Source organism: Crocodylus porosus, unplaced genomic scaffold (genome assembly GCF_001723895.1).
Source record: "Crocodylus porosus isolate Cpor-Errol unplaced genomic scaffold, CroPor_comp1, whole genome shotgun sequence".
NCBI classification, from domain to species: domain Eukaryota; kingdom Metazoa; phylum Chordata; order Crocodylia; family Crocodylidae; genus Crocodylus; species Crocodylus porosus.
This window is the reverse complement of record NW_017728951.1, coordinates 30,279,211-30,293,039: the sequence shown is the minus strand read 5'-3', so window position 1 is coordinate 30,293,039 and position 13,829 is coordinate 30,279,211. Positions and strand designations below refer to the sequence as shown.

Genomic DNA, 13,829 nt, shown 5'->3' with positions numbered 1-13,829 from the left:
CAGGACCTGCCACTGATGAACCCGTGTTGGTTGCCCCTAAGCATGCAGTCCCCTGCTGGCCCCTCCTGGATGTGTGCCAGCATAATTTTCTCTGATCTGTTATGGTTTTCCTGAGATCGTTGTACCAGAATTGCTCTCCTATTTTTTCTATAGTAAAAAAGTGAGTGAAAAATGTAAGAGCTGGTGGTTTTTGAAGGTTGCCTTGAGTCTATCAAAGTTGAGAACCACAGGTCTATTGGCAGGGCTCTTGAGCCACTGTTTAATCTGCTCTCACAGATGCTCTCACAATTCCTGCTGCCACCGGCTGTCACAATTCCTAGAGGAGGGCAGAAGGCCATTATTAAAAGCATATTCTGTGTGGTCTACAAGAAGGCAGTTTTATTTGATGCCTATAATAAATAAATCAATGATGTTATTCTGTTTTATTTATATATGTGACTACGTATGCCAACATATAAAAAACAATTATAATACTTAACTTTTACCCAGAATTTCCTAAGGATCTCAAAACACTTAATAAAAGAAAGTAAGCATTTCCAGTTAGTGAGTGGTAACTCTATGCCTCAGAGAGATTTAATGACAATAATTCGGAAAGTATATATATTCAGATAGTTATATGTGTGCATATCCCATCCTCTTCCTAGGGTTTCAGCCTTGTTCACTGCAATAAAAGTATTTCAGGAGAGGTCAGCATCTTCAGTGAAGCCACTAACTAATTTTTGGTTGTATTAAAATTGAAAATATAAAGATAGGCCTATTTATCTATAGGAAATATATGGAATGCTTTCAGTTTCTTGTGCACTCTTACCTTTTTAACCTGTTTGGTTATCCAAAGGCTAATAGGCACAAATTAGCAATAGATGAAAGGTCAGCAATATTTTTGGGCACAGTGCTGAAAACACCTGCAACCTCAACTTATAAGTTGTTGGCATGCTGGGGCAGCTGGCAGGGGAGCTGTGAGGGGCCTGATCCTTGTTGTGGCAGCACAGCCCCGGCCACTTCCCTGCTGTCCGCCCAGACGTGTGCATACCAAACAAAATTCCTTCGCATGCCACACTCTGGCATGCATGCTGGGGATTGCCTAACTAGTTATTTGCTTAATATTTAAAAGTGTACTCTAACGTAGTATCTTTTCTTCTTTTCAGATTAATTGGCAGTGCATCGGTAGCACTTAAGGAACTTGTGGGCAACCAGAGTAGATCTCTTCCCTACAAGCTTGTTCCCTTGCTGAATGAAAAGGGGCAAGAAACTGGAGTGAGTGTCTTCATTCTTTTTGTTTTACCATAGTAGGGAGTAAAATAATAATGAGAGAGTTCAATATGAAATCAAAACAGCTGGCTTTATAGATGAAATGATTAACAATTTAAGCAAACCACCAAGTGGAGCGACAGATGTAACATATGACTACATCCACAACATTGAACTTAATATAGAAACATTTTTTTTAAATAGAGGTTTTCAATAACAAATATTGTAATATAGAGCATCTATTTTGTTAACATCAACATTACACTGGATACTTGGAGAAAATGTATTTACTTATATGCTAGTTTTAATTCCCATGTATAGGTTTTTCAGTGTACATATAATAACGTGTATCTCTGTTTCTACATAGGCAACGATTGATCTGGTGGTAGGATATGAGCCACCAGCAGGCATTACAAATCCAACTGATCCTGGAGGGACAAATATAGAAGACACTGAAGGTATTTCCTTCTTTTTCAGAACATTATACTCATAAAGTCATGCGGATTTTTAAAAGATTAGTCACAATTGTTCATCAAAGAGAATGGGAAGTGAATGCCAAGCAAGCAAGTCTAAACTAGCTAACAGTAATGTGCTTTTGATTGCAGAAGTCGCAGAACAGCTATACAGAGGAAACTGTTTCCTGATAAAATTGATTGTTCTTTCTAAAGATGCTATTGCTTTCAATAGGAATTGGCTTGTAGCAGATAAGATAACTGCAAATATTGTTTTTAAGTAAATAAACTTTTTTTCTGACAAGCAGAGAAACTGTGATAAAGAACTACAGTGATGTAGTGCAGGCCAACAAAAACAAAGAAATCATAGTTGGAAAAACTGCATTCCATGCTCTTCAATAGAAGATCCTGTGCCCTTTGAGAAAAATGTTAAAGCAGGGTTGTCCTGCACTAGCCGAGGCTGTACCAGTGGAGGCCATAGACCCCCAGGACCATGTACCATGTGCCCCCCACTGCACTGTGGGTCCCAGTGCTTAACCCCACTGCACTGTGAGTCCTCTCACTCTACTGTGGGCCCCTGTGGACCCCTTCCTACACTGTGTATCTTCCCCACTGCACTGTATACACTGTTGCTCTTCCTGCCACTGCATCATGTGCCTGAGTAACCCCCAGCTGCTGCACAGGGCCCCTCCTCCACTGCACCATGTACTGAGATGCCCCATCTCACCCTAAGCTCCCCAGCTGTGGGCCCCCTGCTGCATCACATCCCTCAGGAGTCCTGGGCTCCCTCAGCATTGTAGGCTGAGCCATGCTGCACCACCATGCCCCCTGAGGTAAGGAAGGAGAAGCTGAAAGGAGAGGGAGCCTGGAGACCCTGCTTCTGCATCCAGAGCAATGGGGAGAGTGGCAGCCATGTGGGAGCCCAGGGGCCACAATTTAATGCCTCACACGTTGCATACAGGCCACATTGGACAGCCCTGCATTAAAGCATTATCCACAGGGATTAAAGGTCAGATCCAATTTCATTTTACCCAGATGTGTGCCATTTTGAATAGTTTTGGCATGTATACATAATTTGTGATTCTTTCGCCCTCTAACAGAATAAAATTGCCCTGAACATCTGCCTGTGTGCCTGCCATAAACAGAACGAAGGAGGAGGATCCTCCCCTGTTCTTGGCAATTAGCATAGTTAGGGCAGTCACCCAGAAATCAGAAGACCCAGGTTCTAGGTCTCCCTCATCCAGGGAGAAGTTAAATCTTCATCTCCTGCTTCCCAGCAGGCTGCAGGGTTGGTGTGGTCCAGATCCCTTCTGGGCCTCCCCTTGAAGCTGACTGCTGGGCAGTGAGGCAAGGGAAAGAGAACAAGCCAGAAAGTGTGTGGCTCAGTGAGATGGATGTTGCTTTGGAGGGAAGAGCCACATATTCTGGCCTGGACCTCTACTCCCAATGGGATAGAAACTTCCCTGCTGCTCTCTATCCATTTTATTGAGTGACTATTGGACAGGTTTTGCCCATCTCTAATTCTGGGACTTACCCAGCCTTGCAGAAGTAACTGGGCATGCATACAACACTTCATACCTGCCTGGCCAGTGTGCAATCCTCTTGAGCATGTTCAGTAGCCATATAGACACCTTTGCACCTGAAACAGAATCATAAACTTTACAGAAGTATCAAAAACAGCACTTGTGTGGCTGAGGGAGTGCCATTTAGGTGTAGAGTATAAAGTGAAAATAGGACCTAGTTACTAATTGGAAGATATTGTTATGTGTTACACTTTACGTTAAGTGCCAAATCCAACTAATGTGACAAATGGTGTAATCTACCAGGGAATATTTTCTCAAGTACTGCCTGCTATTGAAAGGTGGTGTTTTAATGGTGTTTTTAACATTAATGAAATTACCTAGCATTATATTAGTTTATATTTTGTTTGGCAACAAAACAATAAAAATATATGTGATCTAGCATTGCTTCATTGAGGATGTTTTTGGTTTCTGGTTAAACTCTTCCCAAGTATTCATGCCTTCTGTAGGTACATTTACTTTGCTTGTCTCCAGTAACCTTTTCAGCATAATTTATTATGTTTATATTTTATCTTCCTGCACTTCACTAGTTAACTTCTGTGTGTTAGTGCAAGTTTGTGTTTATATAAAAGCTGTACAAATGGGGTCTGACTGATTCTTCACTGAAATATATACAGTACCCTTTGAAACTGAAGCCAGGTATAATTTGTGTAGTCTCATCATTACAGAAACAGTGAAAATGTAGAGCACTGTGAGTTTCATTTTGTTCCATCTATATGATTCTTACTTTGCTGCAGAGCTGAAACTGAAATGTACATGTTTGGTAGCAATTATTTGACCAAATATCACTCTTATATTATCTCTATCCATTATAGCCAGTGTCCACAGATAATAGTTCCTTTGTAACTGGTATTCCAGTGCCAAAGCTGGTATGGAGGAATGGCATGGCCCTGGCAGAAGTGTGTGCCTTCTGCAGTATGAAATGTTTCCATGAATTGAAGTGCCTCAGGTTACATAAAAGGAACCAGGTTTATTAGAAACTTCAGCCCAAGATACAAGAGGTCTGGAAATGGAAACAACACATTCAATAGCTGAAGCTGTTCATTCTGGCATGTATTCTCTCTTACCTTTGCTAGTGCAGGGGGCCCATTGGGAACAATATCTTTGTGGTTCTGCTGTTCAAAGGAACAGCAGGATTTAGGAGAGGGATATAGCGGCCCCACGCACCTGCTCAGTGTGCGTCATTTGCCATATAAGATTATGCAAGGTGTCTTTTTGTGGCTGGGAAACTACAAAGCGGGGAGGCAGGACTGGGGAATTTATTGCTATGCAGAATGGTTGGGGCTGATCCATTAATTTCCTATCCGTAGTTATTGAAAAGGTTATATGAAATAGCAAATATTGCACCTAACCTTACCCTAATTTGCAGTTAGTTTTGGACTAGTTCTCAGAAGTTGATTTTCATGAGCTGTTAGTTTCATCAGGAAGCATACAATTTAAGAATGCTACATATTTTAATATTAAAAGTAAATAAACATAAAGGATGTTTTCAGACTATTTTCAGATCTCTGGGTATAATTTGGTCTGAATGATCAATTATGCTCTTTTAACTAGTATTAAGAGTATTTGTTTTTCATATTGGTTGCAAAGAGGGATTCCAAACTCCCAGCCAAAGTTTTAAGTTAATTAGAAAAGGGCCAATGAGGGGCCAGTCACCTCCTGTATCACTTTTTGTGGCTAATATGAGGCAGAGAGCCCTCAAAGGAAAAGGGTACCAGCCTTCCATTTCCTCTGCATGCATTGCCCTACACCGCTCCTTCTGAGGCTGCCCAGTACTGTGCAAGTCTTGTCAAGTTTTGTATTGGTTGAGCTGGGCATGCACTTTCAAAGCTTGTTTGTGCCTGAGGCTAACTGCTCCACTGTGGTGTGCAGCATAATGCTGTTGTTTGAAGCCTCTCCTAGATTTTGGACTCTTGGTGTCACTGAACTCAAACTATTATAACACAGACAGCTCATAGTGTAGCCTGCAATGGCTTATGGAGATTTAATGCAGTGGTGAGAGAGGAGGATGTTTTATGTTAGAAATATATGTAAAGTCAAAGGTGTAACCTTTCCATGTGGTTACAAAAACCCGTTTCTCCAGTTTGCCTCTAGTTACATGTCACCTTTAATCTTGCAATGGCAGTATAGTAAACAAAACAAAAAATCAGGCTGGTATCTGTTGGCAGAGCATAACAGAAACAAAATTAAAATTATGGACTCCTGGGGTGAAATATTAGTTTCACTGAAGTCCACGGGGGTTTCTGCCATGCATGGCAGGGAGAGGAAGACTATTACAAAAGACTTTGGTTACATTTCTCTAATTCAAAATATGGTGATGTAAAGATTGACTTAAATCATAAAACAGCTAACTCAATGTCAATAAATATCTGACATAGATGATTATCTTAGATAGCTAGATATTAGAAAATGCAGCTAAATACCTTTATTTCTGGAATGAAACATGACAATTCTAAGAATATGCAGTAACTCCAGTTATTTCAATGCCACTCGTTACCGCAAAATGTTAGTTGTTTCGTATTCAGTTCATTTCCCATGACTCCGTAAGCCATCTCTCACATTGACTATTTAGTGCAGTTTCAAAAACAAAAATAAAGTTATAAATGGGGCTTCCTAACCAGTAAATTACATGGCCATTATAGGAGAGGGATTGACACAGCTGCTAACTGCATGCCGTTGAAATGTATAGATTAATGTAGTGTATAGCACTTCATCTTTGTATCTAGGCATACTTCCAACTAAGATCATTAGGGACTCGATTGATTGATTTTTTTCATCATCACCGCATATTCACAGACTAAGCATTCAATAGAAGATAATTCACAAAGCCAGAAAACATAAAATCAGCTTCCCTAAAGTTTATCTGTATCCTTACGCTTCAGCCCAGTTTATCTGGTGCGGTAGGTTGTCTGTAGATGTGCTCATTCACGTTCTAATTAGAATGCGTGGGTTCTACTTAGAATGCTCCAGCGTCGCCTCGCTGCCATGTGTATTAACCCCCGCATATTTCAAAATGGCTGCAGGGGCGCTTTATCTAAACCTTGTCAAATGAGCTTTAGATAGAGCATCCTACAGCCATTTTGAAATGCATGGGGGATTAATACATATGATGGTGAGCTGTTTTAATTGGAGTGGCTGTCTGGGAACCTCTCTAATAAAAGCAGTCTTTCCACCCCTAAGCATGATGTGTACAGGCAATCAGTCTGCCCCCTTCTACTGGCCCTATAATGTCTATCTTCCTACATCAACATGAATTCCAGGCTTCCATAACCCCCGTCTCTGGATAATAAAGTTACAGATCCCACCAACTGAGCTACCCTATATGCAGGACTCTTGGGTCTTTACATTCAGATGTTGTTCTATGCAGGAATAAGGTATTTAAATAATTCACTATCACCTCATTTCAAATGGGAGGATTAGGGGACAATTATGGTACACACTTTGGGATTACAAAGCGTTTTCCTGGCTGCACAATATATTGGTTACAGGGTTTGAGGTTCTTTTAAAAAAACCACAAATTATGTCATTGTTTATGAACTGTAAAAGTCTTAATTATATCCTACTACCTTTATCCTCAGTCTCCAATTTTGTAACTGTTTAACACCAGATCTTTTGTAGTTTGACATTTTGTAAACCAGTTTTGCAACAGTGAGATATTATTGTATGACAGTGGTGCATGTTATCAGATTAACTAATTTGTATGGAAGCTTTCCCTGATTCAAAACATAAACTGTACTGGGGCACCTTCAAAATTTCAATTTGCATATAAACATGAAGGTGCTAATCTCCACTGTTAAATAGGGTAACCCACAGGTTTTTGCCTTTATTTACAACAGTTCCCTGATATTAAAATGCTACTATGTCAGAACCCACCCTACTCCTAGCAAAATTAGCTTCAACTCAAGGAGATCTGCCCTGTGGACATGAAGTAATCTTTTACAACAGCTACAAGCATTTGAGAGATTGCATGAGGATTCTTAGATATTCTCTATCTTGGAGGAGAGCATTTTAAATATAAATTAGCTGCAGGTAATCCAGCTTCTCTAGCTTTCAAGTTAAAAAGTGACACAATGGCTAGATTTTTTTTATTATAATGAAAGTAGTAATAATATACTTTACATGCAAGTCTTTGACCTCATAATTTTATTCTGGGAATGTTGACATTCTCCTGTGGTATTTGCCTACTAATTGTGCTGTTTTTTTCCTTGTATTAGAGGGAGAAGAAGATAGAGGTTACGAGGATGAAGTGGATGGCACAGCTGGTAGAATTGCCCCAGCAGTTCCAAGTGGCACAAAGGAAGCCCAGCTTGCTCGGCGCATCGCTAAAGGAAAGAAAAGTCGGAGAATCCTTTCAAACAAACCCCAAGATTTTCAGGTAGCAGAGTTGTACTTTGCTTTTTTTCTGCAGAGCTTGGCATAATTAGCTCTAGGTATTTTCAGGAAAACCTGAATGTCACACAAATGAAAAGCAGGTTGGAAATGTCCAAGCACTCTAAATCTGCCAGCTACCTTAGTGTTGATTAATTTTCTTTGGTGTAACAGTGTACAGGAAAAATCCTATTGGCATTAACATGACCACACACTGCATAGACATCATTTGTCTCAGGCTGTGTATTTACTTTTTTCAGATTCGTGTTAGGGTCATTGAAGGTCGTCAGTTGTCTGGAAATAACATAAAACCAGTAGTCAAAGTTCATGTTTGTGGCCAGACACATCGGACAAGAATCAAAAGAGGGAACAATCCATATTTTGATGAGGTAAGTGTTTTGAGAACACGTATTTCATTGTATCTGAGAATTAGCTGGCTTGTCAAGTTAACACAATTCTGTGATACCACATAACAAAACACCACATCACAATTTACTTTATTGTTGTCGAGCTTAGGAAAAGCAAGAGTTAGGGGGGCAATCAAACAAAGGCTAATTTTGAACACTGGTTCTTTTTTTTTTTGGCTTATCAAATATCTATATTGTCACTATTCTGACTCAAAAAGGACGTACTGTGGCGACAGCTGGTTGGGACCAGAGACTGCCATTGCAGCAGCCTTCCTTGGGCTGGGGCTTCCTGCAAGTCCTTTAAAGTTCCTGGCTCCCGGGCAGCCTAAGAGCTGGCCCACACTGGCCTGTGCTGCCTGGGAACACTTTCAAGTTCCGAGCTTCTGGTCATCATGGGAGCCCTTTAACATTTCAAGTCTCTGCCTCCTGATCAACCCCTGCCACTGCCATTTGCAAAAGCCCCATCAAAGGGGTGAGGGAACTGCTGGGAAATCCCCCATAGCATCAGAGGCTGGTTAGGGTCCTGTGCCCCTTGATGAGCCCCTGCTGCCACTGTTTACATGGAGGCAAAGATGAGAGTGTTCTCTGCAAATGGCAGCAGGAGCCGAAGGGGTGTCTGCACCCCCTAGTCAGTCACTGCTGCCATTGCTGACATGGATTGCTGTCACCCTTGCCACCCAGTGGTGCAGACCTCCTCCTCCCCCCCCGCATCAGCCCTACCACTTCCCCCTACCCTTCCTGTGGGGTGAGGGACAGAAAAGGGGCTGTTCTTGGGTTGGGACAGAAGCAACTTCTGCCTAGTCCCAGCCCACTGGGTACCCTAACCAGCTTGCTGTTGGGTGGACTATCAAGGATCCAGCCACTCTCCCTCCTCCTTGGAGGGGACAGGGAGAGGCAGGGAACTATGTGTAAGTGGTGGAATACCTGTCCACACATTAATTTTTTCTTGGAAAACTTTCTTGTGACAAAATTGTTGTCTTAAACAGCAACTTTTTTGTTGCAGATCCACAATTTTGGGTCCAGATCTGTCATTTTTTAGTGGGACAAAAAAAGCCTGAATGTGTGGCCACAGGCTTTTTGTCACTTTAAAAATAGCAGATAAAGCAGGATAAAATTAACATCTGCCTAAGCCAATAAGAAATCAGTAACTTGGAAAAGTATTTGGAGCGCATTGTAGAAAATTGTCAAAGCATCAGTTTCAGCACAATACTGTGGTTAAAAAGGCTTTTTATATCTTTGGTTATATAAAAAGGAGACTATCAAATAGAAGTAAAGATATGACCCTGCCTCTTTCTACAGCACTTGTAAGATTAAAACTAGAATTCTGTGTCCAGTTCTGGTATCTGCAATTCAAGAAGGATGAGGAAATTCTAGAGCGAAATCAAGGGAGGGGCAGAAAAATGATCCAAAAGCTGCAAGATAAACCATATCATGAAACGTTTGAGAAGTGTATTGAAGTGATTTTGAGAGAGATGATGTAATCACTGTATAGCTGCTTAGATGAAAAAGATATATACTAGTGGAGGCAACACAGTTCAGCCTTCAGCCTTGCAAGTAAAGATATAACAAAAGCCAGTAGCTTGGGGTTGCAATTATTCAAGTTCAAGACACAAATTCTAGGCTAGGCCAATTAAACATTGGAACAAATTAGGGGAGGTGGTGGACATTCCAGTGCTTGAAGTTTTTAAAACAAGAATAGGTATCCTTCTACTCTACAGGAGGACAGGCTAGATGATCATGGTAACCCCTTCAGTATTGCTTACTTATGATTTTTATAATGACATGTGAGGCATTCATTTTTGTTTCCATATAATGTGAAAATGAAAGTCCCAGTCTGTCTTGCACAGTTCTTATGGAATAAAGGAGTCGAAACATCAGAAAGAGCCAACTTCTTTCTTTCTGAAGAAAAACCTTTCCCCCTCTCCCCCCGCTGTCCCCACCAGCACAGCTGAAGCCCCAGATGATGTGTTTTGTATAACCCTTATTACATTACAGCTTTTGGCATAGGTAATGTTTTGGCAGTATATACAGGAAATGAAATGAAGCTGGTTGCACTGGGATCTGAACCATTTCCTGGTCAGCCTTAACATCAGGGAGCAGGCTAAGGTGAAATAGTGTAGTTCTGGGGATCCTCCCCCACCTCTTGGATAATGTGCTGAGCTGGAAGATCAAATTTGGTGGGTTTTGGTTAAGCATATTTCATAAATAAACAAGTACTCCAGAGCCTCCAGCTACCAAAACAATCTGTGTTTTCTTCCTGTGGGAAGAGGCATAAATTCCAACTGTGGAGATTGCTAAAACTACTCTCACAGGTTAGTTGTCAACAAGTCCCCAACTAGTCCTATGGCAGAGACACAGAGGCCAGAGATCAATTAGGTAATGAAGACAAAACTGCCCTCTCAGCTCCTGAAGGGCAGGACAGTGCTTGGAAGCTTGTAGCACAATTGCACATTTCTATACCTATTCTTTGGTAAACAGTGGATTTTAACCTGTGAAGCTGTCCATCCAGTATTTTTAGTGAATAAAAAACAACCTCTGAAGTTGTCCATCCAGTACTTTTAGCAACTTTTAGGTTGCTACATGCTACTATTTTTTGTTGTTGTTTTGCATTCTGTATATCTGTTAATCATGAAGCTGACATTCTGAATTATTTTTGTTGTAACAGATGTTTTTCTACAATGTCCACATGACCCCATTAGAGCTGCTTGATGAAACAATAAGCATTCGGGTAAGGAGAAATAGCACATGCTAGAAACAATCAGGATATTCCTGCATAAAGAGTAGGAAAGGTTTCATTCCTGTTCTTCCATTTTAGGTGTATGATTCTTACTCTTTACGAGCAGACTGTCTAATGGGAGAATTTAAGGTGAGTATATGAGCATATTCCTATACCATGCCTAAACTAGTGACTTAAAGGAAGATCTGAAAAATTATTTAAAATCGCTGCTTTAATAGTGTTCTTATGTAATATATATGGAACAGTACAGAAAATGCCCTTGGTACTGTTTTGCTTTTAATGCTTCAGAGCATTTGCTCTTACCAGTAATGTTGAGGTAGACAGTGCTATTGTTTGAGTTGAAAATTATTTTTTAGTTGTTGTTATTCATGCAAGTCATATCTGTTATATGTACCAAGTAACTTAATTTTCAGTAGTCATAAATCCGCCTTTAGCTATAATAATTATATAGAGAGTAATATATAGAATAATTTTATTTGACTTTATTGTGTGAGTTTTGTTATCTGTACTGGCTCTATAGTACCAACTGTAGAGTAGAAATAGTAAAAAAAACAACAGCAAAAAAAGAAACTTATTATTGAAGTCATGAAGTGTGACTGATTAAGCAAGGAACAGATCTGTTAAGTAGCAGAGTGCCAATTTTACATAGCCACTTTTCAGAATAGGTATATTTATGCCTTGCATCAACTTTGTTCACTAATTAGTTTGTCTTTTATTGTAAGTTTCCGTAAGCTTTTTTGGGGGAAGGGCAGCATATACATCTAATGAATAAATAAAATAAATCTTCCCCAGTGCCATTCTGAGTATGGCACAAAAGTTTTCACAATATGTATTACTTAGCAGTCATAAATGACAAGCTAATTTGCTACAAACTTCCCTGGGTAAAAGTATAAAAGTGTTATATGACACCCTATAAATCTGTGCAAGCCAAGAAAAGAAAAATGAATCAATCTCCAAAGGGCAAAATAACTTGTGCAGAAGATTATTGTCAGCTGCTCTAGATTACCTAAATGTTGAAGAAAAATTTGCATATAGCTGCTATTGGCTCAGAGCAGTATTGTGTTTTGCATCCTGAGAGGCGCAAGTTCAAATTACACAGAAAGGTGTTATTTTGTTTCAAAAGGTCTTTTTAGTAAAAGAGAGGTTAAAAGAAAAATCCTCAGCCAGTGTAAATTTCCATGACTTCATTGATTTCAACATAGTTATGACAGTTATTTATATCTGCCAATATTTGTGGATACGGTATTTAGGAATTTATAGTATCTGTGGATACAGAAATTTATACCCAAAACAATGTAGAAAAAAAAATCAAACAACACTTGTAATTCCTATTGGTTAAATTCCTTTCCTATCATAACCCCAAATCAGTGTTACTTTGAAGTAGATTTTCTATACCATATACCACTTCTTTAATGGAATACATGCTGATGGGATAAATTACATCAATCTGGGCCCTTTTAGCTTCAGTATCTAAGTAACTGCTTTGTTGTTGAAGGAGGAAAGAGTCTTTTTCTCAATGAATCTGTCTCCTTCTTACCATATCGGCTCTCACTGCTCATTTTCCACCCACTTTCAAGGATGTCACTCAGCATATTTTGCAAATCAGTCCCCTTGCCATCTTTTGAGGAAGATATAGAGCTGGCATGGTTCCCCTGCCAATGGAAAGACAAAGGATCTGAGGAAAGGGGAAGGGGATAGCCAGTACCCTTATTTAGCTGTGCATGTTCTCTTCTCTTCTCTTTTCCATGACTGTTGCATTTCCTACCACCCACTCAAAATCCTGTATTGTTAAATGGAAGGTATTGTTTCTGTTCCCTTACTAATGGTCACAGGAGTATGTCATACAGTGTTTCTATTTCTTTGCCATAGAAACAATATGGTAACACTCCAGAAAAACAGAGAGAAATTAGGCCTTACTCTGCAAATCTGCAAATGAAAAAAAAAAGAATATTTCTAGTGACTGTATTTTGCTGCTTTTTAGGAGATAATATTGTAATCTTTATTTCAGATTGACATTGGCTATGTTTATGATGAGCCTGGTAAGTAAATGACCTCAGAGCCTGAATTCACACTCTTTCCTAATTGAAGACTAATTAAAAGGGCTGTGACTTTCACTGGGTTTCATTGAGACAGATGGGTCAGATAGATCTTAATCAAAAAAGGCACCAAAATTTAACTCATCTCAGTGGTCCTCAAACAAGTGCAGCACAGGTAGATTACATTATCTCCAAAAGAATTTTAATTCTGCTGTAATTCATTCATAGAATTAGAATGTGAAAAAAGTGGGAGCAAATAATACCCCTGAATTATGTCACCTAGCTTTTTAACACAGTTGCATTTCTTGTTTAGGGTAAAAATACTGAAATATTTCTAAATCAGGAAGAATTTTTTTTTTTAAATATGCAATTATTGTAAATGTTCTGCTTTGGGATAGTTGACCTTGCTTATACTCCTTGTATTTCTGTTTTGTGTGTAAGATAAGCTATTTTCCTTCATTTTAGGCCATGCAGTGATAAGGAAATGGCTTCTACTGAGTGATCCTGAAGATGCAAACTCAGGAGCTAAGGGGTATATGAAAGTCAGCATGTTCATCCTGGGAGCAGGAGATGAGCCACCAGTATGTTTAATTTGTAGACTCCCCCCTCCCCCCAATTTATCCAGACCCCCTTTTCATATACATGGTATATTTTATACTGGTTAATTCATGCCAGGTAGAATCAAGCCCAAGATTCAATGCCAAAATAAAACACCAACATTTTCAAAGTGGCAAGTGATTTGGGGTATCTAATTTAAGACGCATTAGATGAGTGAGATTTCTAAAAAGGTACTGAGCATCTGCTCTTGGAAAATCTAGTCCCTTTGAGGAGTGGTAGATTAGTCATCAAAGAGCTGAGGCACCTAAAGTCATTAGTTATTTTAGAAAATGTGGTCCTTACCTACTTAATACATAGTTGTAGCTTGAAAGCACTAAATATATTTTCATAGGTTTCATAGATTTCATAGACATCAGGGCTGGAAGGGACCTCGGGAGATCATC

General features: G+C 39.6%; 1 protein-coding gene across 4 annotated transcripts in view; it reads left to right on the top strand.

Moving 5' to 3' along the window:
• The window catches only part of MYOF (myoferlin), a 114,589-nt gene that overhangs the window by 23,051 nt on the left and 77,709 nt on the right, over positions 1 to 13,829 (top strand). For all 4 annotated transcript variants that reach the window (XM_019555883.1, XM_019555881.1, XM_019555882.1 and 1 more), the window contains exons 4-11: positions 1,146 to 1,254; positions 1,616 to 1,706; positions 7,495 to 7,655; positions 7,909 to 8,037; positions 10,721 to 10,783; positions 10,871 to 10,921; positions 12,801 to 12,831; positions 13,294 to 13,409. In XM_019555883.1, the coding sequence (XP_019411428.1) occupies positions 1,146 to 1,254; positions 1,616 to 1,706; positions 7,495 to 7,655; positions 7,909 to 8,037; positions 10,721 to 10,783; positions 10,871 to 10,921; positions 12,801 to 12,831; positions 13,294 to 13,409 (751 nt within the window). The remainder of the gene's footprint in view (positions 1 to 1,145; positions 1,255 to 1,615; positions 1,707 to 7,494; positions 7,656 to 7,908; positions 8,038 to 10,720; positions 10,784 to 10,870; positions 10,922 to 12,800; positions 12,832 to 13,293; positions 13,410 to 13,829) is intronic.